This window comes from Taudactylus pleione, unplaced genomic scaffold (assembly GCF_031769625.1).
Source record: "Taudactylus pleione unplaced genomic scaffold, aTauple2 ptg000277l, whole genome shotgun sequence".
NCBI classification, from domain to species: domain Eukaryota; kingdom Metazoa; phylum Chordata; class Amphibia; order Anura; family Myobatrachidae; genus Taudactylus; species Taudactylus pleione.
Window position 1 is genome coordinate 4,152,780 of NW_028284679.1, and position 27,587 is coordinate 4,180,366.

At 52.7% G+C, this 27,587-nt stretch overlaps 1 protein-coding gene across 1 annotated transcript in view; it reads right to left on the reverse strand.

Moving 5' to 3' along the window:
* Nucleotides 1–27,587, reverse strand: part of DNMT3A (DNA methyltransferase 3 alpha) — a 90,073-nt gene that overhangs the window by 55,306 nt on the left and 7,180 nt on the right. The window contains exons 4-6 of the mRNA XM_088481749.1: nt 26,895–26,939; nt 24,895–24,974; nt 5,557–5,669 (exon numbers count right to left, since the gene is read on the reverse strand). Of these exons, the coding sequence (XP_088337875.1) occupies nt 5,557–5,669; nt 24,895–24,974; nt 26,895–26,939 (238 nt within the window). The remainder of the gene's footprint in view (nt 1–5,556; nt 5,670–24,894; nt 24,975–26,894; nt 26,940–27,587) is intronic.

The following is a 27,587-nucleotide window of genomic DNA, read 5'->3' on the forward strand; positions in this document are numbered from 1 at the left end:
GGGAAAGGGCAGGATGTGGCATGGGAGGGTTAGGCATTAGGGAAAGGGCAGGATGTGGGAGGGAAGGGTTAGGCATTAGGGAAAGGGCAGGCTGTGGGAGGGGAGGGTTAGGTATTAGGGATAGGGCAGGCTGCGGGAGGGGTGGGTTAGGCATTAGGGACAGTACAGGCTGTGGGAGGGGAGGGTTAGGTATTAGGGAAAGGGCAGGATGTGGGAGGGGAGGGTTAGGCAGTAGGAATAGGGCAGGCTGTGGGAGGGGAGGGTTAGGTATTTGGGAAAGGGCAGGCTGTGGGAGGGGAGGTTTAGGCATTAGGGAAAGGGCAGGATGTGGCAGGGGAGGGGTTAGGCATTAGGGAAAGGGCAGGCTGTGGGAGGGGAGGGTTAGGTATTAGGGAAAGGGCAGGCTGTGGGAGGGGAGGTTTAAGCATTAGGGAAAGGGCAGGATGTGGCAGGGGAGGGTTAGGCATTAGGGAAAGGGCAGGCTGTGGGAGGGGAGGGTTAGGCATTAGGGATAGGGCAGGCTGTGGGAGGGGAGGGATAGGCAATAGGGATAGGGCAGGCTGTGGGAGGGGAGGGTTAGGTATTAGGGATAGGGCAGGATGTGGGAGGGAAGGGTTAGGCATTAGGGAAAGGGCAGGCTGTGGGAGGGGAGGGTTAGGTATTAGGGATAGGGCAGGCTGTGGGAGGGGAGGTTTAGGTATTAGGGAAAGGGCAGGATGTGGCAGGGGAGGGTTAGGCATTAGGGAAAGGGCAGGCTGTGGGAGGGGAGGGTTAGGCATTAGGGAAAAGGGCAGGCTGTGGGAGGGGAGGGTTAGGTATTAGGGATAGGGCAGGCTGTGGGAAGGGTGGGTTAGGCATTAGGGACAGTACAGGCTGTGGGAGGGGAGGGTTAGGTATTAGGGATAGGGCAGGCTGTGGGAGGGGAGGTTTAGGCATTAGGGAAAGGGCAGGATGTGGCAGGGGTGGGTTAGGCATTAGGGAAAGGGCAGGATCTGGGAGGGAAGGGTTAGGCATTAGGGAAAGGGCAGGCTGTGGGAGGGGAGGGTTAGGTATTAGGGAAAGGGCAGGCTGTGGGAGGGGAGGTTTAGGCATTAGGGAAAGGGCAGGATGTGGCAGGGGAGGGTTAGGCATTAGGGAAAGGGCAGGCTGTGGGAGGGGAGGGTTAGGTATTTGGGAAAGGGCAGGCTGTGGGAGGGGAGGGTTAGATATTAGGGAAAGGGCAACTGTGGGAGGGGAGGGTTAGACATTAGGGAAAGGGCAGGCTGTGGGAGGGGAGGGTTAGGCATTAGGGATAGGGCAGGCTGTGGGAGCGGAGAGTTAAGGAGTATAGGAGTGCTGTATACCAGGAGTAAGGTATAGGAGCGCAGTATGCCAGGAGTGAGGTATAGGAGTGCTGTATACCAGGAGCGCAGTATACCAGCAGTAAGGTATAGGAGTGCAGTATAAAAGGAGTGCAGTATACCAGGAGTAAGGTATAGGAGTGCAGTATACCAGGAGTAAGTTATAGGAGTGCTGTATAAAAGGAGTAAGGTATAGGAGTGCTGTATACCAGGAGCGCAGTACACCAGGAGTAAGGTATAGGAGTGCTGTATACCAGGAGTAAGGTATAGGAGTGCTGTATAACAGGAGCGCAGAATACCAGGAGTAAGGAATGGGAGTGCTGGATGCCAGGAGTAAGGTATAGGAGTGCTGTATAACAGGAGTGCAGTATAGAAGGAGTAAGGTATAGGAGTGCAGAATAACAGGAGTAAGGTATAGGAGTGCTGTATAACAGGAGTGCAGTATAGGAGTAAGGTATAGGAGTGCTGTATACCAGGAGTAAGGTATAGGAGTGCTGTATACCAGGAGCGCAGTATACCAGGAGTATGGTATAGGAGTGCTGTATACCAGGAGTAAGGAATAGGAGTGCGGTATACCAGGAGTAAGGTATTAGAGTGCAGTATACCAGGTGTAAGGTATAGGAGTGCAGTATACCAGGAGTAAGGTATAGGAGTACAGTATAACAGGAGCGCAGTATAACAGGAGTAAGGTATAGGAGTACAGTATAACAGGATCGCAGTATACCAGGAGTAAGGTATAGGAGTGCTGAATAACAGGAGCACAGTATACCAGGAGTAAGGTATAGGAATGCTGTATAACAGGAGCACAGTATACCAGGAGTAAGGTATAGGAGTGCTGTATACCAGGAGCACAGTATACCAGGAGTAAGGTATAGGAATGCTGTATAACAGGAGCGCAGTATACCAGGAGTAAGGTATAGGAGTGCAGTATACCAGGAGTAAGGTATAGGAGCGCAGTATACCAGGAGTAAGGTATAGGAGCGCAGTATACCAGGAGTAAGGTATAGGAGCGCAGTATACCAGGAGTAAGATATAGGAGCGCAGTATACCAGGAGTAAGGTATAGGAGTGCAGTATACCAGGAGTAAGGTATAGGAGTGCAGTATACCAGGAGTAAGGTATAGGAGTGCAGTACACCAGGAGTAAGGTATAGGAGTACAGTATAACAGGAGTGCTGTATACCAGGAGTAAGGTATAGGAGTGCAGTATACCAAGAGTAAGGTATAGGATCGCAGTATACCAGGAGTAAGGTATAGGAGTGCAGTATAACAGGAGCGCAGTATACCAGGAGTAAGGAATAGGAGTGCTGTATACCAGGAGTAAGGTAAAGGAGTGCAGTATAACAGGAGCGCATTATACCAGGAGTAAGGTACAGGAGTGCTGTATACCAGGAGCGCAGAATACCAGGAGTAAGGTATAGGAGTGCTGTATACCAGGAGTAAGGTATAGGAGTGCAGTATACCAGGTGTAAGGTATAGGAGTGCAGAATACCAGGAGTAAGGTATAGGACTGCTGTATACCAGGAGTGCAGAATACCAGGAGTAAGGTATGAGTGCTGTATACCAGGAGTAAGGAATAGGAGTGCGGTATATCAGGAGTAAGGTATAGGATCGCAGTATACCAGGAGTAAGGTATAGGAGTGCAGTATAACAGGAGCGCAGTATACCAGGAGTAAGGTATAGGAGTGCAGTATAACAGGAGCGCAGTATACCAGGAGTAAGGTATAGGAGTGCTGTATAACAGGAGTGCAGTATAACAGGAGTAAGGTATAGGAGTGCAGTATAACAGGAGCGCAGTATACCAGGAGTAAGGTATAGGAGTGCAGTATACCAGGAGTAAGGTATAGGAGTGCTGTATAACAGGAGCGCAGTATACCAGGAGTAAGGTATAGGAGCGCAATATACCAGGAGTAAGGTATAGGAGTGCTGTATAACAGGAGTGCAGTATACCAGGAGTAAGGTATAGGAGTGTAGTATAACAGGAGCGCAGTATACCAGGAGTAAGGAATAGGAGTGCTGTATACCAGGAGCGCAGAATACCAGGAGTAAGGTATAGGAGTGCTGTATAACAGGAGCGCAGTATACCAGGAGTAATGTATAGGAGTGCTGTATACCAGGAGTGCAGTATACCAGGAGTAAGGTATAGGAGTGCTGTATAACAGGAGTGCAGTATGCCAGGAGTAAGGTATAGGAGTGCTGTATACCAGGAGTAAGGTATAGGAGTGCAGTATACCAGGAGTAAGGTAAGGAGTGCTGTATAACAGGAGTGCAGTATGCCAGGAGTAAGGTATAGGAGTGCTGTATACCAGGAGTAAGGTAAGGAGTGCTGTATAACAGGAGTGCAGTATGCCAGGAGTAAGGTATAGGAGTGCTGTATACCAGGAGTAAGGTATAGGAGTGCTGTATACCAGGAGTAAGGTATAGGAGTGCAGTATACCAGGAGTAAGGTATAGGAGCGCAGTATACCAGGAGTAAGGTATAGGAGCGCAGTATACCAGGAGTAAGGTATAGGAGTGCAGTATACCAGGAGTATGGTATAGGAGTGCAGTACACCAGGAGTAAGGTATAGGAGTGCAGTACACCAGGAGTAAGGTATAGGAGTACAGTATAACAGGAGTGCAGTACACCAGGAGTAAGGTATAGGAGTACAGTATAACAGGAGTGCTGTATACCAGGAGTAAGGTATAAGAGTGCAGTATACCAAGAGTAAGGTATAGGATCGCAGTATACCAGGAGTAAGGTATAGGAGTGCAGTATAACAGGAGCGCAGTATACCAGGAGTAAGGAATAGGAGTGCTGTATACCAGGAGTAAGGCAAAGGAGTGCAGTATAACAGGAGCGCATTATACCAGGAGTAAGGTACAGGAGTGCTGTATACCAGGAGCGCAGAATACCAGGAGTAAGGTATAGGAGTGCTGTATACCAGGAGTAAGGTATAGGAGTGCAGTATACCAGGTGTAAGGTATAGGAGTGCAGTATACCAGGAGTAAGGTATAGGACTGCTGTATACCAGGAGTGCAGAATACTAGGAGTAAGGTATAGGAGTGCTGTATACCAGGAGTAAGGAATAGGAGTGCGGTATATCAGGAGTAAGGTATAGGATCGCAGTATACCAGGAGTAAGGTATAGGAGTGCAGTATAACAGGAGCGCAGTATACCAGGAGTAAGGTATAGGAGTGCAGTATAACAGGAGCGCAGTATACCAGGAGTAAGGTATAGGAGTGCTGTATAACAGGAGTGCAGCATACCAGGAGTAAGGTATAGGAGTGCAGTATAACAGGAGTAAGGTATAGGAGTGCAGTATAACAGGAGCGCAGTATACCAGGAGTAAGGTATAGGAGTGCAGTATACCAGGAGTAAGGTATAGGAGTGCTGTATAACAGGAGCGCAGTATACCAGGAGTAAGGTATAGGAGCGCAGGATACCAGGAGTAAGGTATAGAAGTGCTGTATAACAGGAGTGCAGTATACCAGGAGTAAGGTATAGGAGTGCAGTATAACAGGAGCGCAGTATACCAGGAGTAAGGAATAGGAGTGCTGTATACCAGGAGCGCAGAATACCAGGAGTAAGGTATAGGAGTGCTGTATAACAGGAGCGCAGTATACCAGGAGTAATGTATAGGAGTGCTGTATACCAGGAGTGCAGTATACCAGGAGTAAGGTATAGGAGTGCTGTATAACAGGAGTGCAGTATACCAGGAGTAAGGTATAGGAGTGCTGTATAACAGGAGTGCAGTATGCCAGGAGTAAGGTATAGGAGTGCTGTATACCAGGAGTAAGGTATAGGAGTGCTGTATACCAGGAGTAAGGTAAGGAGTGCTGTTTAACAGGAGTGCAGTATACCAGGAGTAAGGTAAGGAGTGCTGTATAACAGGAGTGCAGTATGCCAGGAGTAAGGTATAGGAGTGCTGTATACCAGGAGTAAGGTAAGGAGTGCTGTATAACAGGAGTGCAGTATGCCAGGAGTAAGGTATAGGAGTGCTGTATACCAGGAGTAAGGTATAGGAGTGCTGTATACCAGGAGTAAGGTATAGGAGTGCTGTATAACAGGAGTGCAGTATCCCAGGTAAATGCAGCTGCAGCCCAGTAACCTCTTAATTACACTTAAAGCAGAGACCCCTAAACTCTCTATATTTAAAATAAATAAACAATATTTTGGAATCGGAGTGTAGAATTATAATGGGACCCCCACTCCAATCACATACACTGTAATTCTCACCTCCAGCAGCACCTGCTGCCACACATCAGTATTTCCTTCCCAGAGGAGCAGACACTGCAGAAACACTGACGCCCGTCTTCATCCACCAGGTAACCCCAGCTCAGGAACCAGCCCTAGAGGTGGGAGATGGTGACAGACAGCACTCAGCGCAGTGTGAGAGGTGAGACCGCCATAGGATGTGTTAGTGTGCGCCTGTGAGGGTGAGAGACAGCACTCAGCGCAGTGTGAGAGGTGAGACCGCCATAGGATGTGTTAGTGTGCGCCTGTGAGGGTGATAGACAGCACTCAGCGCAGTGTGAGAGGTGAGACCACCATAGGATGTGTTCGTGTGCGCCTCTGAAGGTGACAGACAGCACTCAGCGCAATGTGAGAGGTGAGACCACCATAGGATGTGTTAGTGTGCGCCTGTGAGGATGACAGACAGCATTCAGCGCAGTGTGAGAGGTGAGACCGCCATAGGATGTGTTAGTGTGCGCCTGTGAGGGTGAGAGACAGCACTCAGCGCAGTGTGAGAGGTGAGACCGCCAAAGAATGTGTTAGTGTGAGGGTGACAGACAGCTCAGCGCAGTGTGAGAGGTGAGGCCGCCATAGGATGTGTTAGTGTGCGCCTGTGAGGGTGAGAGACAGCACTCAGCGCAGTGTGAGAGGTGAGACCGCCATAGGATGTGTTAGTGTGCGACTGAGAGGAAAACAGACAGCACTCAGCGCAGTGTGAGAGGTGAGACCTCCATAGGATGTGTTAGTGTGCGCCTGTGAGGGTGAGAGACAGCACTCAGCGCAGTGTGAGAGGTGAGACCGCCATAGGATGTGTTAGTGTGCCCCTGTGAAGGTGACAGACAGCACTCAGCGCAGTGTGAGAGGTGAGACCGCCATAGGATGTGTTAGTGTGCACCTGTGAGGGTGAGAGACAGCACTCAGCGCAGTGTGAGAGGTGAGACCGCCATAGGATGTGTTAGTGTGCGCCTGTGAGGGTGATAGACAGCACTCAGCGCAGTGTGAGAGGTGAGGCCGCCATAGGATGTGTAAGTGGTAGGGAGACAGACAGCACTCAGCGCAGTGTGAGAGGTGAGACCGCCATAGGATGTGTTAGTGTGCGCCTGTGAGGGTGACAGACAGCACTCAGCGCAGTGTGAGAGGTGAGACCGCCATAGGATGTGTTAGTGTGCGCCTGTGACGGTGATAGACAGCACTGAGCGCAGTGTGAGAGGTGAGACCACCATAGGATGTGTTCGTGTGCGCCTCTGAAGGTGACAGACAGCACTCAGCGCAATGTGAGAGGTGAGACCACCATAGGATGTGTTAGTGTGCGCCTGTGAGGATGACAGACAGCATTCAGCACAGTGTGAGAGGTGAGACCGCCATAGGATGTGTTAGTGTGCGCCTGTGAGGATAACAGACAGCACTCAGCGCAGTGTGAGAGGTGAGACCGCCATAGGATGTGTTAGTGTGCGCCTGTGAGGGTGAGAGACAGCACTCAGCGCAGTGTGAGAGGTGAGACCGCCATAGAATGTGTTAGTGTGAGGGTGACAGACAGCTCAGCGCAGTGTGAGAGGTGAAGCCGCCATAGGATGTGTTAGTGTGCGCCTGTGAGGGTGAGAGACAGCACTCAGCGCAGTGTGAGAGGTGAGACCGCCATAGGATGTGTTAGTGTGCGACTGTGAGGAAAACAGACAGCACTCAGCGCAGTGTGAGAGGTGAGACCTCCATAGGATGTGTTAGTGTGCCCCTGTGAAGGTGACAGACTGCACTCAGCACAGTGTGAGAGGTGAGACCGCCATAGGATGTGTTAGTGTGCACCTGTGAGGGTGAGAGACAGCACTCAGCGCAGTGTGAGAGGTGAGACCGCCATAGGATGTGTTAGTGTGCGCCTGTGAGGGTGATAGACAGCACTCAGCGCAGAGTGAGAGGTGAGGCCACCATAGGATGTGTTAGTGTACGCCTGTGAAGGTGACAGACAGCACTCACCGCAATGTGAGAGGTGAGACCGCCATAGGATGTGTTAGTGTGCGCCAGTGAGGGTGATAGACAGCACTTAGCGCAGTGTGAGAGGTGAGACCACCATAGGATGTGTTAGTGTGAGGGTGACAGACAGCACTCAGCGCAGTGTGAGAGGTGAGACCACCATAGGATGTGTTAGTGTGCACCTGTGAGGGTGACAGACAGCACTCAGCGCAGTGTGAGAGATGAGACCACCATAGGATGTGTTAGTGTGCGCCTGTGAGGGTGAGAGACAGCACTCAGTACAGTGTGAGAGGTGAGACCGCCATAGGATGTGTTAGTGTGCGCCTGTGAGGGTGATAGACAGCACTCAGCGCAGTGTGAGAGGTGAGACTGCCATAGGATGTGTAAGTGTGAGGGTGACAGACAGCACTCAGTGCAGTGTGAGAGGTGAGACCGCCATAGGATGTGTTAGTGTGCGCCTGTGAGGATGACAGACAGCACTCAGCACAGTGTGAGAGTGGAGACCACCATAGGATGTGTTAGTGTGCGCCTGTGAGGATGACAGACAGCACTCAGCACAGTGTGAGAGGTGAGACCGCCATAGGATGTGTTAGTGTGAGGGTGACAGACAGCACTCAGTGCAGTGTGAGAGGTGAGACCGCCATAGGATGTGTTAGTGTGCGCCTGTGAGGGTGACAGACAGCACTCAGCGCAGTGTGAGAGGTGAGACCGCCATAGGAGGTGTTAGTGTGCGCCTGTGAGGGTGATAGACAGCACTCAGCGCAGTGTGAGAGTTGAGACCGCCATAGGATGTGTAAGTGTGAGGGTGACAGACAGCACTCAGTACAGTGTGAGAGGTGAGACCGCCATAGGATGTGTTAGTGTGCGCCTGTGAGGGTGATAGACAGCACTCAGCGCAGTGTGAGAGGTGAGACCGCCATAGGATGTGTAAGTGTGAGGGTGACAGACAGCACTCAGCGCAGTGTGAGAGGTGAGACCGCGATAGGATGTGTTAGTGTGCGCCTGTGAGGGTGATAGACAGCACTCAGCGCAGTGTGAGAGGTGAGGCCACCATAGGATGTGTTAGTGTACGCCTGTGAAGGTGACAGACAGCACTCAGCGCAATGTGAGAGGTGAGACCGCCATAGGATGTGTTAGTGTGCGCCAGTGAGGGTGATAGACAGCACTTAGCGCAGTGTGAGAGGTGAGACCACCATAGGATGTGTTAGTGTGAGGGTGACAGACAGCACTCAGCGCAGTGTGAGAGGTGAGACCACCATAGGATGTGTTAGTGTGCACCTGTGAGGGTGACAGACAGCACTCAGCGCAGTGTGAGAGATGAGACCACCATAGGATGTGTTAGTGTGCGCCTGTGAGGGTGAGAGACAGCACTCAGTACAGTGTGAGAGGTGAGACCGCCATAGGATGTGTTAGTGTGCGCCTGTGAGGGTGATAGACAGCACTCAGCGCAGTGTGAGAGGTGAGACTGCCATAGGATGTGTAAGTGTGAGGGTGACAGACAGCACTCAGTGCAGTGTGAGTGGTGAGACCGCCATAGGATGTGTTAGTGTGCGCCTGTGAGGATGACAGACAGCACTCAGCACAGTGTGAGAGTGGAGACCACCATAGGATGTGTTAGTGTGCGCCTGTGAGGATGACAGACAGCACTCAGCACAGTGTGAGAGGTGAGACCGCCATAGGATGTGTTAGTGTGAGGGTGACAGACAGCACTCAGTGCAGTGTGAGAGGTGAGACCGCCATAGGATGTGTTAGTGTGCCCCTGTGAGGGTGAGAGACAGCACTCAGTGCAGTGTGAGAGGTGAGACCGCCATAGGATGTGTTAGTGTGCGCCTGTGAGGGTGATAGACAGCACTCAGCGCAGTGTGAGAGGTGAGACCGCCATAGGATGTGTAAGTGTGAGGGTGACAGACAGCACTCAGTACAGTGTGAGAGGTGAGACCGCCATAGGATGTGTTAGTGTGCGCCTGTGAGGGTGATAGACAGCACTCAGCGCAGTGTGAGAGGTGAGACCGCCATAGGATGTGTAAGTGTGAGGGTGACAGACAGCACTCAGCACAGTGTGAGAGGGGAGACCACCATAGGATGTGTTAGTGTGTGCCTGTGAGGATGACAGACAGCACTCAGTGCAGTGTGAGAGGTGAGACCGCCATAGGATGTGTTAGTGTGCGCCTGTGAGGGTGTAAGACAGCACTCAGCACAGTGTGAGAGGTGAGACCGCCATAGGATGTGTTAGTGTGTGCCTGTGAGGGTGACAGACAGCACTCAGCGCAGTGTGAGAAATGAGACCACCATTTGATGTGTTAGTGTGCGCCTGTGAGGGTGACAGACAGTACTCAGCGCAGTGTGAGAGGTGAGACCGCCATAGGATGTGTTAGTGTGAGGGTGACAGACAGCACTCAGCGCAGTGTGAGAGGTGAGACCGCCATAGGATGTGTTAGTGTGTTTTATGGATTGGACAGTTAATCAGGTAAGAGGACTGCTGCCAGTTGGCTAGTTGGGGCGAATTATGGAATATGAGATGCCGCCTGTGGGCAGTAGGAGCAGCGTTGAGGGTTGGTTGTGGCCTTTATAGTCATGGCCAAGGGACTGGTGATGTGAAGCAGCCTTGGGGCTGTTGGAGCCAGCTTGGTGGCTGCTATCAGTGTCGCTGGGATGACTCTGGCGACGATGTGCTGGTGGATTGCGCACCTGGAAGGCTTAGCTGCGACTGGTGCTGCTGAGCTGACACAATTCACCGGATGATGACAGATGCTTCTGGGGTAGAAAGCGCTCCGTGCTGCCTAGATGGTACAAGCAGCACGTATGGACGAGATGCAGGTGGAGCCGCCTGGATGGAAGAAACGGCTCACATGAAACACAGCAAGACTGACACAGGTACTCGCCTGACATGCAGGAGACAGGAACCGGAAGTACGAACAAACTTCTATCACCGGCATGGAGTGCAGGGCTGGGTGGAATTTAACAGAGACAGAATCCAATCCAAGCAGCTTTCCCTTAATGACAGATTACTGTGTACCTGGGCTGTGTCCAGAGAGGAGAATCAATTAGTGCACCTGACACTGCACAGGGGCAGTAATTAGTGCAGTGCCTCAGTAGTAACAAAGGCTGGAAGTCCAAGCAATAGGATCTGCTAACTGAAGATCCTAACTGTGAGATGGTGACAGACAGCACTCAGCACAGTGTGAGAGGTGAGACCGCCATTGGATGTGTTAGTGTGAGGGTGAGAGACAGCACTCAGTGCAGTGTGAGAGGTGAGACCGCCATAGGATGTGTTAGTGTGCGCCTGTGAGGGTGATAGACAGCACTCAGCACAGTGTGAGAGGTGAGACCGCCATAGGATGTGTTAGTGTGTGCCTGTGAGGGTGACAGACAGTACTCAGCGCAGTGTGAGAGGTGAGACCACCATAGGATGTGTTAGTGTGCCCCTGTGAGCGTGACAGACAGCACTCAGCGCAGTGTGAGAGGTGAGACCACCATAGGATGTGTTAGTGTGCAACTGTGAGGGTGATAGACAGCAATCAGCGCAGTGTGAGAGGTGAGACCGCCATAGGATGTGTTAGTGTGCGCCTGTGAGGGTGACAGACAGCACTCAGCGCAGTGTGAGAGGTGAGACCACCATAGGATGTGTTCGTGTGCGCCTCTGAAGGTGACAGACAGCACTCAGCGCAATGTGAGAGGTGAGACCACCATAGGATGTGTTAGTGTGCGCCTGTGAGGATGACAGACAGCAATCAGCACAGTGTGAGAGGTGAGACCGCCATAGGATGTGTTAGTGTGCGCCTGTGAGGATAACAGACAGCACTCAGCGCAGTGTGAGAGGTGAGACCGCCATAGGATGGGTTAGTGTGCGCCTGTGAGGGTGAGAGACAGCACTCAGCGCAGTGTGAGAGGTGAGACCGCCATAGAATGTGTTAGTGTGAGGGTGACAGACAGCGCAGCGCAGTGTGAGAGGTGAGGCCGCCATAGGATGTGTTAGTGTGCGCCTGTGAGGGTGAGAGACAGCACTCAGCGCAGTGTGAGAGGTGAGACCGCCATAGGATGTGTTAGTGTGCGACTGTGAGGATAACAGACAGCACTCAGCGCAGTGTGAGAGGTGAGACCGCCATAGGATGTGTTAGTGTGCGCCTGTGAGGGTGAGAGACAGCACTCAGCGCAGTGTGAGAGGTGAGACCGCCATAGGATGTGTTAGTGTGCCCCTGTGAAGGTGACAGACAGCACTCAGCGCAGTGTGAGAGGTGAGACCGCCATAGGATGTGTTAGTGTGCACCTGTGAGGGTGAGAGACAGCACTCAGCGCAGTGTGAGAGGTGAGACCGCCATAGGATGTGTTAGTGTGCGCCAGTGAGGGTGATAGACAGCACTCAGCGCAGTGTGAGAGGTGAGACCACCATAGGATGTATTCGTGTGCGCCTCTGAAGGTGACAGACAGCACTCAGCGCAATGTGAGAGTGGAGACCACCATAGGATGTGTTAGTGTGAGGGTGACAGACAGCACTCAGCGCAGTGTGAGAGGTGAGACCGCCATAGGATGTGTTAGTGTGCGCCTGTGAGGATGACAGACAGCACTCAGCACAGTGTGAGAGTGGAGACCACCATAGGATGTGTTAGTGTGCGCCTGTGAGGATGACAGACAGCACTCAGCACAGTGTGAGAGGTGAGACCGCCATAGGATGTGTTAGTGTGAGGGTGACAGACAGCACTCAGTGCAGTGTGAGAGGTGAGACCGCCATAGGATGTGTTAGTGTGCCCCTGTGAGGGTGAGAGACAGCACTCAGTGCAGTGTGAGAGGTGAGACCGCCATAGGATGTGTTAGTGTGCGCCTGTGAGGGTGATAGACAGCACTCAGCGCAGTGTGAGAGGTGAGACCGCCATAGGATGTGTAAGTGTGAGGGTGACAGACAGCACTCAGTACAGTGTGAGAGGTGAGACCGCCATAGGATGTGTTAGTGTGCGCCTGTGAGGGTGATAGACAGCACTCAGCGCAGAGTGAGAGGTGAGACCGCCATAGGATGTGTAAGTGTGAGGGTGACAGACAGCACTCAGTGCAGTGTGAGAGATGAGACCGCCATAGGATGTGTTAGTGTGCGCCTGTGAGGATGACAGACAGCACTCAGCACAGTGTGAGAGGGGAGACCACATAGGATGTGTTAGTGTGCGCCTGTGAGGATGACAGACAGCACTCAGTGGAGTGTGAGAGGTGAGACCACCATAGGATGTGTTAGTGTGCGCCTGTGAGGGTGACAGACAGTACTCAGCGCAGTGTGAGAGGTGAGACCGCCATAGGATGTGTTAGTGTGAGGGTGACAGACAGCACTCAGCGCAGTGTGAGAGGTGAGACCGCCATAGGATGTGTTAGTGTGCGCCTGTGAGGGTGATAGACAGCACTCAGCGCAGAGTGAGAGGTGAGACCACCATAGGATGTGTAAGTGTGAGGATGACAGACAGCACTCAGCACAGTGTGAGAGGTGAGACCGCCATAGGATGTGTTAGTGTGCGCCTGTGAGGATGACAGACAGCACTCAGCACAGTGTGAGAGGGGAGACCACATAGGATGTGTTAGTGTGCGCCTGTGAGGATGACAGACAGCACTCAGTGGAGTGTGAGAGGTGAGACCACCATAGGATGTGTTAGTGTGCGCCTGTGAGGGTGACAGACAGTACTCAGCGCAGTGTGAGAGGTGAGACCACCATAGGATGTGTTAGTGTGAGGGTGACAGACAGCACTCAGCGCAGTGTGAGAGGTGAGACCACCATAGGATGTGTTAGTGTGAGGGTGACAGACAGCACTCAGCGCAGTGTGAGAGGTGAGACCGCCATAGGATGTGTTAGTGTGTTTTATGGATTGGACAGTTAATCAGGTAAGAGGACTGCTGCCAGTTGGCTAGTTGGGGCGAATTATGGAATATGAGATGCCGCCTGTGGGCAGTAGGAGCAGCCTTGAGGGTTGGTTGTGGCCTTTATAGTCATGGCCAAGGGACTGGTGATGTGAAGCAGCCTTGGGGCTGTTGGAGCCAGCTTGGTGGCTGCTATCAGTGTCGCTGGGATGACACTGGCGACGATGTGCTGGTGGATTGCGCACCTGGAAGGCTTAGCTGCGACTGGTGCTGCTGAGCTGACACAATTCACCGGATGATGACAGATGCTTCTGGGGTAGAAAGCGCTCCGTGCTGCCTAGATGGTACAAGCAGCACGTATGGACGAGAAGCAGGTGGAGCCGCCTGGATGGAAGAAACGGCTCACATGAAACACAGCAAGACTGACACAGGTACTCGCCTGACATGCAGGAGACAGGAACCGGAAGTACGAACAAACTTCTATCACCGGCATGGAGTGCAGGGCTGGGTGGAATTTAACAGAGACAGAATCCAATCCAAGCAGCTTTCCCTTAATGACAAATTACTGTGTACCTGGGCTGTGTCCAGAGAGGAGAATCAATTAGTGCACCTGACACTGCACAGGGGCAGTAATTAGTGCAGTGCCTCAGTAGTAACAAAGGCTGGAAGTCCAAGCAATAGGATCTGCTAACTGAAGATCCTAACTGTGAGATGGTGACAGACAGCACTCAGCACAGTGTGAGAGGTGAGACCGCCATTGGATGTGTTAGTGTGAGGGTGAGAGACAGCACTCAGTGCAGTGTGAGAGGTGAGACCGCCATAGGATGTGTTAGTGTGCGCCTGTGAGGGTGATAGACAGCACTCAGCACAGTGTGAGAGGTGAGACCGCCATAGGATGTGTTAGTGTGTGCCTGTGAGGGTGACAGACAGTACTCAGCGCAGTGTGAGAGGTGAGACCACCATAGGATGTGTTTGTGTGCCCCTGTGAGCGTGACAGACAGCACTCAGCGCAGTGTGAGAGGTGAGACCACCATAGGATGTGTTAGTGTGCACCTGTGAGGGTGATAGACAGCAATCAGCGCAGTGTGAGAGGTGAGACCGCCATAGGATGTGTTAGTGTGCGCCTGTGAGGGTGACAGACAGCACTCAACGCAGTGTGAGAGGTGAGACCGCCATAGGATGTGTTAGTGTGCGCCTGTGAGGGTGATAGACAGCACTCAGCGCAGTGTGAGAGGTGAGACCACCATAGGATGTGTTCGTGTGCGCCTCTGAAGGTGACAGACAGCACTCAGCGCAATGTGAGAGGTGAGACCACCATAGGATGTGTTAGTGTGCGCCTGTGAGGATGACAGACAGCATTCAGCACAGTGTGAGAGGTGAGACCGCCATAGGATGTGTTAGTGTGCGCCTGTGAGGATAATAGACAGCACTCAGCGCAGTGTGAGAGGTGAGACCGCCATAGGATGGGTTAGTGTGCGCCTGTGAGGGTGAGAGACAGCACTCAGCACAGTGTGAGAGGTGAGACCGCCATAGAATGTGTTAGTGTGAGGGTGACAGACAGCGCAGCGCAGTGTGAGAGGTGAGGCCGCCATAGGATGTGTTAGTGTGCGCCTGTGAGGGTGAGAGACAGCACTCAGCGCAGTGTGAGAGGTGAGACCGCCATAGGATGTGTTAGTGTGCGACTGTGAGGATAACAGACAGCACTCAGCACAGTGTGAGAGGTGAGAGAGCCATAGGATGTGTTAGTGTGCGCCTGTGAGGGTGAGAGACAGCACTCAGCGCAGTGTGAGAGGTGAGACCGCCATAGGATGTGTTAGTGTGCCCCTGTGAAGGTGACAGACAGCACTCAGCGCAGTGTGAGAGGTGAGACCGCCATAGGATGTGTTAGTGTGCACCTGTGAGGGTGAGAGACAGCACTCAGCGCAGTGTGAGAGGTGAGACTGCCATAGGATGTGTTAGTGTGCGCCTGTGAGGGTGATAGACAGCACTCAGCGCAGTGTGAGAGGTGAGGCCACCATAGGATGTGTTAGTGTACGCCTGTGAAGGTGACAGACAGCACTCAGCGCAATGTGAGAGGTGAGACCGCCATAGGATGTGTTAGTGTGCGCCAGTGAGGGAGATAGACAGCACTTAGCGCAGTGTGAGAGGTGAGACCACCATAGGATGTGTTAGTGTGAGGGTGACAGACAGCACTCAGCGCAGTGTGAGAGGTGAGACCGCCATAGGATGTGTTAGTGTGGGCCTGTGAGGGTGATAGACAGCACTCAGCACAGTGTGAGAGGTGAGACCGCCATAGGATGTGTTAGTGTGTGCCTGTGAGGGTGACAGACAGCACTCAGCACAGTGTGAGAGTGGAGACCACCATAGGATGTGTTAGTGTGCGCCTGTGAGGATGACAGACAGCACTCAGCACAGTGTGAGAGGTGAGACCGCCATAGGATGTGTTAGTGTGAGGGTGACAGACAGCACTCAGTGCAGTGTGAGAGGTGAGACCGCCATAGGATGTGTTAGTGTGCGCCTGTGAGGATGACAGACAGCACTCAGCACAGTGTGAGAGTGGAGACCACCATAGGATGTGTTAGTGTGCGCCTGTGAGGATGACAGACAGCACTCAGCACAGTGTGAGAGGTGAGACCGCCATAGGATGTGTTAGTGTGAGGGTGACAGACAGCACTCAGTGCAGTGTGAGAGGTGAGACCGCCATAGGATGTGTTAGTGTGCGCCTGTGAGGGTGATAGACAGCACTCAGCGCAGTGTGAGAGGTGAGACTGCCATAGGATGTGTAAGTGTGAGGGTGACAGACAGCACTCAGTACAGTGTGAGAGGTGAGACCGCCATAGGATGTGTTAGTGTGCGCCTGTGAGGGTGATAGACAGCACTCAGCGCAGTGTGAGAGATGAGACCACCATAGGATGTGTTAGTGTGCGCCTGTGAGGGTGAGAGACACCACTCAGTGCAGTGTGAGAGGTGAGACCGCCATAGCATGTGTTAGTGTGCGCCTGTGAGGGTGATAGACAGCACTCAGCGCAGTGTGAGAGGTGAGACCGCCATAGGATGTGTTAGTGTGCACCTGTGAGGATGACAGACAGCACTCAGCACAGTGTGAGAGTGGAGACCACCATAGGATGTGTTAGTGTGCGCCTGTGAGGATGACAGACAGCACTCAGCACAGTGTGAGAGGTGAGACCGCCATAGGATGTGTTAGTGTGAGGGTGACAGACAGCACTCAGTGCAGTGTGAGAGGTGAGACCGCCATAGGATGTGCTAGTGTGCCCCTGTGAGGGTGAGAGACAGCACTCAGTGCAGTGTGAGAGGTGAGACCGCCATAGGATGTGTTAGTGTGCGCCTGTGAGGGTGATAGACAGCACTCAGCGCAGTGTGAGAGGTGAGACCGCCATAGGATGTGTAAGTGTGAGGGTGACAGACAGCACTCAGTACAGTGTGAGAGGTGAGACCGCAATATGATGTGTTAGTGTGCGCCTGTGAGGGTGATAGACAGCACTCAGCGCAGAGTGAGAGGTGAGACCGCCATAGGATGTGTAAGTGTGAGGGTGACAGACAGCACTCAGTGCAGTGTGAGAGGTGAGACCGCCATAGGATGTGTTAGTGTGCGCCTGTGAGGATGACAGACAGCACTCAGCACAGTGTGAGAGGGGAGACCACCATAGGATGTGTTAGTGTGCGCCTGTGAGGATGACAGACAGCACTCAGTGCAGTGTGAGAGGTGAGACCACCATAGAATGTGTTAGTGTGCGCCTGTGAGGGTGACAGACAGTACTCAGCGCAGTGTGAGAGGTGAGACCGCCATAGGATGTGTTAGTGTGAGGGTGACACAGAGCACTCAGCGCAGTGTGAGAGGTGAGACCGCCATAGGATGTGTTAGTGTGTTTTATGGATTGGACAGTTAATCAGGTAAGAGGACTGCTGCCAGTTGGCTAGTTGGGGCGAATTATGGAATATGAGATGCCGCCTGTGGGCAGTAGGAGCAGCCTTGAGGGTTAGTTGTGGCCTTTATAGTCATGGCCAAGGGACTGGTGATGTGAAGCAGCCTTGGGGCTGTTGGAGCCAGCTTGGTGGCTGCTATCAGTGTCGCTGGGATGACACTGGCGACGATGTGCTGGTGGATTGCGCACCTGGAAGGCTTAGCTGCGACTGGTGCTGCTGAGCTGACACAATTCACCGGATGATGACAGATGCTTCTGGGGTAGAAAGCGCTCCGTGCTGCCTAGATGGTACAAGCAGCACGTATGGACGAGATGCAGGTGGATCCGCCTGGATGGAAGAAACGGCTCACATGAAACACAGCAAGACTGACACAGGTACTCGCCTGACATGCAGGAGACAGGAACCGGAAGTACGAACAAACTTCTATCACCGGCATGGAGTGCAGGGCTGGGTGGAATTTAACAGAGACAGAATCCAATCCAAGCAGCTTTCCCTTAATGACAGATTACTGTGTACCTGGGCTGTGTCCAGAGAGGAGAATCAATTAGTGCACCTGACACTGCACAGGGGCAGTAATTAGTGCAGTGCCTCAGTAGTAACAAAGGCTGGAAGTCCAAGCAATAGGATCTGCTAACTGAAGATCCTAACTGTGAGATGGTGACAGACAGCACTCAGCACAGTGTGAGAGGTGAGACCGCCATTGGATGTGTTAGTGTGAGGGTGAGAGACAGCACTCAGTGCAGTGTGAGAGGTGAGACCGCCATAGGATGTGTTAGTGTGTGCCTGTGAGGGTGATAGACAGCACTCAGCACAGTGTGAGAGGTGAGACCGCCATAGGATGTGTTAGTGTGTGCCTGTGAGGGTGACAGACAGCACTCAGCACAGTGTGAGAGTGGAGACCACCATAGGATGTGTTAGTGTGCGCCTGTGAGGATGACAGACAGCACTCAGCACAGTGTGAGAGGTGAGACCGCCATAGGATGTGTTAGTGTGAGGGTGACAGACAGCACTCAGTGCAGTGTGAGAGGTGAGACCGCCATAGAATGTGTTAGTGTGCGCCTGTGAGGATGACAGACAGCACTCAGCACAGTGTGAGAGTGGAGACCACCATAGGATGTGTTAGTGTGTGCCTGTGAGGATGACAGACAGCACTCAGCACAGTGTGAGAGGTGAGACCGCCATAGGATGTGTTAGTGTGAGGGTGACAGACAGCACTCAGTGCAGTGTGAGAGGTGAGACCGCCATAGGATGTGTTAGTGTGCCCCTGTGAGGGTGAGAGACAGCACTCAGTGCAGTGTGAGAGGTGAGACCGCCATAGGATGTGTTAGTGTGCGCCTGTGAGGGTGATAGACAGCACTCAGCGCAGTGTGAGAGGTGAGACCGCCATAGGATGTGTAAGTGTGAGGGTGACAGACAGCACTCAGTACAGTGTGAGAGGTGAGACCGCCATAGGATGTGTTAGTGTGCGCCTGTGAGGGTGATAGACAGCACTCAGCGCAGTGTGAGAGGTGAGACCGCCATAGGATGTGTAAGTGTGAGGGTGACAGACAGCACTCAGTGCAGTGTGAGAGGTGAGACCGCCATAGGATGTGTTAGTGTGTGCCTGTGAGGATGACAGACAGCACTCAGCACAGTGTGAGAGGGGAGACCACCATAGGATGTGTTAGTGTGTGCCTGTGAGGGTGACAGACAGCACTCAGCACAGTGTGAGAGTGGAGACCACCATAGGATGTGTTAGTGTGTGCCTGTGAGGGTGACAGACAGCACTCAGCGCAGTGTGAGAGATGAGACCACCATAGGATGTGTTAGTGTGCGCCTGTGAGGGTGACAGACAGCACTCAGCGTAGTGTAAGAGGTGAGACCACCATAGGATGTGTTAGTGTGCGCCTGTGAGGGTGACAGACAGTACTCAGCGCAGTGTGAGAGGTGAGACCACCATAGGATGTGTTAGTGTGCCCCTGTGAGCGTGACAGACAGCACTCAGCGCAGTGTGAGAGGTGAGACCACCATAGGATGTGTTAGTGTGCACCTGTGAGGGTGATAGACAGCACTCAGCGCAGTGTGAGAGGTGAGACTGCCATAGGATGTGTTAGTGTGCGCCTGTGAGGGTGACAGACAGCACTCAGCGCAGTGTGAGAGGTGAGACCGCCATAGGATGTGTTAGTGTGCGCCTGTGAGGGTGATAGACAGCACTCAGCGCAGTGTGAGAGGTTACACCACCATAGGATGTGTTCGTGTGTGCCGCTGAAGGTGACAGACAGCACTCAGCGCAATGTGAGAGGTGAGACCACCATAGGATGTGTTAGTGTGCGCCTGTGAGGATGACAGACAGAATTCAGCACAGTGTGAGAGGTGAGACCGCCATAGGATGTGTTAGTGTGCGCCTGTGAGGATAACAGACAGCACTCAGCGCAGTGTGAGAGGTGAGACCGCCATAGGATGTGTTAGTGTGCGCCTGTGAGGGTGAGAGACAGCACTCAGCGCAGTGTGAGAGGTGAGACCGCCATAGAATGTGTTAGTGTGAGGGTGACAGACAGCGCAGCGCAGTGTGAGAGGTGAGGCCGCCATAGGATGTGTTAGTGTGCGCCTGTGAGGGTGAGAGACAGCACCCAGCGCAGTGTGAGAGGTGAGACCGCCATAGGATGTGTTAGTGTGAGGGTGAGAGACAGCACTCAGCGCAGTGTGAGAGGTGAGACCACCATAGGATGTGTTAGCGTGCGCCTGTGAGGGTGAGAGACAGCACTCAGCGCAGTGTGAGAGGTGAGACCGCCATAGGATGTGTTACTGTGCGCCTGTGAGGGTGACAAACAGCACTCAGCGCAGAGTGAGAGGTGAGACCACCATTGGATGTGTTAGTGTGAGGGTGACAGACAGCGCAGCGCAGTGTGAGAGGTGAGGCCGCCATAGGATGTGTTAATGTGCGCCTGTCAGGGTGAGAGACAGCACTCAGCGCAGTGTGAGAGGTGAGACCGCCATAGGATGTGTTAGTGTGAGGGTGACAGACAGCGCTCAGCGCAGTGTGGGAGGTGAGACCACCATAGGATGTGTTAGTGTGAGGGTGACAGACAGCACTCAGCGCAGTGTGAGAGGTGAGACCGCCATTGGATGTGTTAGTGTGAGGGTGAGAGACAGCACTCAGTGCAGTGTGAGAGGTGAGACCGCCATAGGATGTGTTAGTGTGCGCCTGTGAGGGTGAGAGACAGCACTCAGCACAGTGTGAGAGGTGAGACCGCCATAGGATGTGTTAGTGTGTGCCTGTGAAGGTGACAGACAGCACTCAGCGCAATGTGAGAGGTGAGACCGCCATAGGATGTGTTAGTGTACGCCTGTGAGGGTGATAGACAGCACTCAGCGCAGTGTGAGAGGTGAGACAGCCATAGGATGTGTTAGTGTGCGCCTGTGAGGGTGACAGACAGCACTCAGCGCAATGTGAGAGGTGAGACCGCCATAGGATGTGTTAGTGTGAGGGTGACAGACAGCACTCAGCGCAATGTGAGAGGTGAGACCACCATAGGATGTGTTAGTGTGCACCTGTGAAGGTGACAGACAGCACTCTGCGCAGTGTGAGAGGTGAGACCGCCATAGGATGTGTTAGTGTACGCCTGTGAGGGTGATAGACAGACTTAGCGCAGTGTGAGAGGTGAGACCACCATAGGATGTGTTAGTGTGTGCCTGTTAGGGTGACAGACAGCACTCAGCACAGTGTGAGAGGTGAGACCACCATAGGATGTGTTAGTGTGCGCCTGTGAGGGTGACAGACAGCACTGAGCGCAGTGTGAGAGGTGAGGCCGCCATAGGATGTGTTAGTGTGAGGGTGACAGACAGCACTCAGTGCAGTGTGAGAGGTGAGGCCGCCATAGGATGTGTTAGTGTGAGGGTGAGAGACAGCACTCAGCGCAGTGTGAGAGGTGAGACCACCATAGGATGTGTTAGTGTGCGCCTGTGAGGGTGAGAGACAGCACTCAGCGCATTGTGAGAGGTGAGACCGCCATAGGATGTGTTAGTGTGCGCCTGTGAGGGTGACAGACAGCACTGAGCGCAGTGTGTGAGGTGAGGCCGCCATAGGATGTGTTAGTGTGAGGGTGACAGACAGCACTCAGCGCAGTGTGAGAGGTGAGACCACCATAGGATGTGTTAGTGTGAGGGTGACAGAGAGCACTCAGCGCAGTGTGAGAGGTGAGACCGCCATAGGATGTGTTAGTGTGAGGGTGACAGACAGCACTCAGGGAAGTGTGAGAGGTGAGACCACCATAGCATGTGTTAGTGTGCGCCTGTGAGGGTGACAGACAGCACTCAGCGCAGTGTGAGAGATGAGACCACCATAGGATGTGTTAGTGTGCACCTGTGAGGGTGAGAGACAGCACTCAGTGCAGTGTGAGAGGTGAGACCGCCATAGGATGTGTTAGTGTGCGCCTGTGAGGGTGATAGACAGCACTCAGCGCAGTGTGAGAGGTGAGACCGCCATAGGATGTGTTAGTGTGCGCCTGTGAGGATGACAGACAGCACTCAGCACAGTGTGAGAGGGGAGACCACCATAGGATGTGTTAGTGTGCGCCTGTGAGGATGACAGACAGCACTCAGCACAGTGTGAGAGGTGAGACCGCCATAGGATGTGTTAGTGTGAGGGTGACAGACAGCACTCAGTGCAGTGTGAGAGGTGAGACCACCATAGGATGTGTTAGTGTGCCCCTGTGAGGGTGAGAGACAGCACTCAGTGCAGTGTGAGAGGTGAGACCGCCATAGGATGTGTTAGTGTGCGCCTGTGAGGGTGATAGACAGCACTCAGCGCAGTGTGAGAGGTGAGACTGCCATAGGATGTGTAAGTGTGAGGGTGACAGACAGCACTCAGTGCAGTGTGAGAGGTGAGACCGCCATAGGATGTGTTAGTGTGCGCCTGTGAGGGTGATAGACAGCACTCAGCGCAGTGTGAGAGGTGAGACCACCATAGGATGTGTAAGTGTGAGGGTGACAGACAGCACTCAGTGCAGTGTGAGAGGGGAGACCACCATAGGATGTGTTAGTGTGCGCCTGTGAGGATGACAGACAGCACTCAGTGCAGTGTGAGAGGTGAGACCACCATAGGATGTGTTAGTGTGCCCCTGTGAGGGTGAGAGACAGCACTCAGTGCAGTGTGAGAGGTGAAACCACCATAGGATGTGTTAGTGTGCGCCTGTGAGGGTGACAGACAGTACTCAGAGCAGTGTGAGAGGTGAGACCACCATAGGATGTGTTAGTGTGCGCCTGTGAGGGTGACAGACAGCACTCAGCGCAGTGTGAGAGGTGAGACCGCCATAGGATGTGTTAGTGTGAGGGTGACAGACAGCACTCAGCGCAGTGTGAGAGGTGATACCACCATAGGATGTGTTAGTGTGAGGGTGACAGACAGCACTCAGCGCAGTGTGAGAGGTGAGACCGCCATAGGATGTGATAGTGTGTTTTATGGATTGGACAGTTAATCAGGTAAGAGGACTGCTGCCAGTTGGCTAGTTGGGGCGAATTATGGAATATGAGATGCCGCCTGTGGGCAGTAGGAGCAGCCTTGAGGGTTGGTTGTGGCCTTTATAGTCATGGCCAAGGGACTGGTGATGTGAAGCAGCCTTGGGGCTGTTGGAGCCAGCTTGGTGGCTGCTATCAGTGTCGCTGGGATGACACTGGCGACGATGTGCTGGTGGATTGCGCACCTGGAAGGCTTAGCTGCGACTGGTGCTGCTGAGCTGACACAATTCACCGGATGATGACAGATGCTTCTGGGGTAGGAAGCGCTCCGTGCTGCCCAGATGGTACAAGCAGCACGTATGGACGAGATGCAGGTGGAGCCGCCTGGATGGAAGAAACGGCTCACATGAAACACAGCAAGACTGACACAGGTACTCGACTGACATGCAGGAGACAGGAACCGGAAGTACGAACAAACTTCTATCACCGGCATGGAGTGCAGGGCTGGGTGGAATTTAACAGAGACAGAATCCAATCCAAGCAGCTTTCCCTTAATGACAGATTACTGTGTACCTGGGCTGTGTCCAGAGAGGAGAATCAATTAGTGCACCTGACACTGCACAGGGGCAGTAATTAGTGCAGTGCCTCAGTAGTAACAAAGGCTGGAAGTCCAAGCAATAGGATCTGCTAACTGAAGATCCTAACAGTGTGATGGTGACAGACAGCACTCAGCACAGTGTGAGAGGTGAGACCGCCATTGGATGTGTTAGTGTGAGGGTGAGAGACAGCACTCAGTGCAGTGTGAGAGGTGAGACCGCCATAGGATGTGTTAGTGTGCGCCTGTGAGGGTGAGAGACAGCACTCAGCACAGTGTGAGAGGTGAGACCGCCATAGGATGTGTTAGTGTGTGCCTGTGAGGGTGACAGACAGCACTCAGCGCAGTGTGAGAGGTGAGACCGCCATAGGATGTGTTCGTGTGCGCCTGTGAGGGTGACAGACAGCACTCAGCGTAGTGTAAGAGGTGAGACCACCATAGGATGTGTTAGTGTGCGCCTGTGAGGGTGACAGACAGCACTCAGCGTAGTGTAAGAGGTGAGACCACCATAGGATGTGTTAGTGTGCGCCTGTGAGGGTGACAGACAGTACTCAGCGCAGTGTGAGAGGTGAGACCACCATAGGATGTGTTAGTGTGCCCCTGTGAGGGTGACAGACAGCACTCAGCGCAGTGTGAGAGGTGAGACCACCATAGGATGTGTTAGTGTGCACCTGTGAGGGTGATAGACAGCACTCAGCGCAGTGTGAGAGGTGAGACCGCCATAGGATGTGTTAGTGTGCGCCTGTGATGGTGAGAGACAGCACTCAGTGCAGTGTGAGAGGTGAGACCGCCATAGGATGTGTTAGTGTGCCCCTGTGAGGGTGACAGACAGCACTCAGCACAGTGTGAGAGGTGAGACCGCCATAGGATGTGTTAGTGTGCGCCTGTGATGGTGACAGACAGCGCTCAGCGCAGTGTGGGAGGTGAGACCACCATAGGATGTGTTAGTGTGAGGGTGACAGACAGCACTCAGCGCAGTGTGAGAGGTGAGACCGCCATAGGATGTGTTAGTGTGAGGGTGACAGACAGCGCTCAGCGCAGTGTGGGAGGTGAGACCACCATAGGATGTGTTAGTGTGAGGGTGACAGACAGCACTCAGCGCAGTGTGAGAGGTGAGACCGCCATAGGATGTGTTAGTGTGAGGGTGACAGACAGCACTCAGCGCAGTGTGAGAGGTGAGACCGCCATAGGATGTGTTAGTGTGAGGGTGAGAGACAGCACTCAGCGCAGTGTGAGAGGTGAGACCACCATAGGATGTGTTAGTGTGAAAATGACAGACAGCACTCAGCGCAGTGTGAGAGGTGAGAACACCATAGGATGTGTTAGTGTGCACCTGTGAGGGTGATAGACAGCACTCAGCGCAGTGTGAGAGGTGAGACCACCATAGGATGTGTTAGTGTGAAAATGACAGACAGCACTCAGCGCAGTGTGAGAGGTGAGACCACCATAGGATGTGTTAGTGTGCGCCTGTGAGGGTGATAGACAGCACTCAGCGCAGTGTGAGAGGTGAGACCGCTATAGGATGTGTTAGTGTGTGCCTGTGAGGGTGATACATCGTCACATTGTACCTGGCATCTCCGGCACAAGCCCCCAATGAAGAGGGGGTGCTCCACGCAGGCATCTAAACTACCACAGGCAATGCAGAAATCTGGCGGAGAGGTAAGAGACACATGAGGATGAGGAGAAGCGTCATGGCAGATGCACTGGGGAAGATAGCAACGGCTACGTGACAGTGTCCCCTCCATTCACTATAATACAGGCAAGAAAGGTAAATCCACCTTCGTACAACTGTATCACCTAGCTGTTTATTTCCCTGCCCTTAGATATGACACTACACAGATAGAACTGTATCACCTAGCTGTTTATTTCCCTGCCCTTAGATATGACACTGCACAGACAGAACTGTATCACCTAGCTGTTTATTTCCTGCCCTTAGATATGACACTGCACAAACACAACTGTATTAGCGAGCTGTTTACTTCTTGCCCTTAGATATGACACTGCACAGACACAACTGTATCACCTAGATGTTTATTTCCTGCCCTTAGATATGACACTGCACAAACACAAATGTATTAGCAAGCTGTTTACTTCTTGCCCTTAGATATAAAACTGCACAGACACAACTGTATCAGCTAGCTGTTTACTTCTTGCCCTTAGACATGACACTGCACAGACACAAATGAATCAGCTAGCTGTTTACTTCCTGCCCTTAGCTATAACACTGCACAGACATAACTGTATCAGCTAGCTGTTTACTTCCTGACCTTAGATATGACACTGCAGAAACACAACTGTATCAGGGAGTTGTTTACTTCCTGCCCTTAGATATGACACTGCACAGACACAACTGTATTAGCAAGCTGTTTACTTCTTGCCCTTAGATATAACACTGCACAGACACAACTGTATCAGCGAGCTGTTTACTTCTTGCCCTTAGATATGACACTCATCTTCTCCCGGCAGCACCAGCGTTCCCGGTACTTCTGGGAATGCTATGTGCATTGCGCTGGCCTAACAGACACTAGAGGTCCAGTACGACCTCTAGCATCTGTCCCCTACTTGACGGCGGCCATTTTTGAATGGCTGTTTTCAGCAGAGCCCATGCGGACGGCTAGTCCGCATGGAATCTGCAGCCCCCAAGTCATAGCGACTACAACACTGCGCGAGGGGGTGCAGGACCTGAATCATGGGCACCTTTAACCCCCCCTAGTTGCGGCCCTGGTCATATCTAAGGGCAGAGAAATAAACAGCTAGGTCAGTGGTTCCCAAACTGTGTGCCGCGGCACCCTGGGGTGCCTCGGGGCACTAGCAGGGGTGTCTCAGGTTGGTGGTCCAGCACCAAATCAAATTCTTTATGGTCAATGTATTGTAAATATATGGACAAACAAAAGCGCAAACCTGTCCAGCACCACATAACTGAGCCTAAGGATGACAGGTCAGCACAATTTACTTTACTTTACTACATTTTTTTCTGAATTTCTCAATGACAAACTTTTGGCTTAGGGGTGCCGTGAAAACAATTCTGAGGCACTAGGCGCCGTGATTCAAAAAAGTTTGGGAACCACTCAGCTAGGTGATACAGTTGTGTCTGTGCAGTGTCATATCTAAGGGCAGGAAATAAACAGCTAGGTGATACAGTTGTGTCTGTATCACCTAGCTGTTTATTTCCTGCCCTTAGATATGACACTACACAGACACAACTGTATCAGCTAATTGTTTACTTCCTGCCCTTAGATATGACACTGCAGACACAACTGTATCAGCTAGCTGTTTATTTCCTGCCCTTAGATATGACACTGCACAGACAGAACTGTTTTCATTGCACACACCTGCCGTAATCAAAAGCAATAGAAATAAACAAATTGTACCTGGAAGATAATATTGTCTGAAGGTGGATTCCCCATCTAATGTTTAGCCTTAAAAGACTCCGGGTGGGATGTACTATCCTCTATTATATGTAGTCAAATCCCCGAAAATGCAGTTTTTCTCATATGCACCAAGCCTAGGAGAGCGGAGCTTCTTTACTTAGTTATGTTGCTGTAGAGGCAGCAGGTGAATAACGCACCTTCCATTCCTCTGAGCGCCAGCCTGACGTCATTGAACAGTCTTTCTGCAAAACATAAGTACAATGGAAACGTGAGCCTGCGCCGGTCAGCGCACAGCGCCCACGTAATGTGCAGTATTACACAATGTAATGTGCACAATTAAACAATCAGCTCCCAACTGTAATCTCATAGGCTGTGTTTGAAAAATGACAGTTGGGAGCTGATTGGCTGGTACCCAGTGGTCGAAGTGGGGCGGTATACGGCGGTATGACATACCGCCACTTCCCGACCCCACTTCATTTTAGCCGCAGAAAAGAATGTACCAGCGCTGGGATGCAGTATGGCATCCCAGCGCTGGAACAGCGGCGGAAATGTGTAGAGATGTGTCCCGCAGGGGACACATCTCGATCGGCAGCAGCGGACACGCTGACATGTAGCCGGGACAAAGCATCCGGTCCCGGCTACAGTCAGCACACACTGGCCGCCAGCCAGTCGCAAGCCTCGCGGCCGCCAGCCAATCACGGGGCTCGCAGCCGCCAGCCAATCACAGGGCTCGCAGCCGCCAGCCAATCACAGGGCTCGCGGCCGCCAGCCAATGAGAAGCTGCCAAGTGGCAGCTTCTCATTGGCTCGCACAACTGCACCAGCAACGTGGGACCCGGTGCTCCTGAGTCCTGACAGCTCCGTTCCAGGAGCGCACTGAGCGCAGGACAG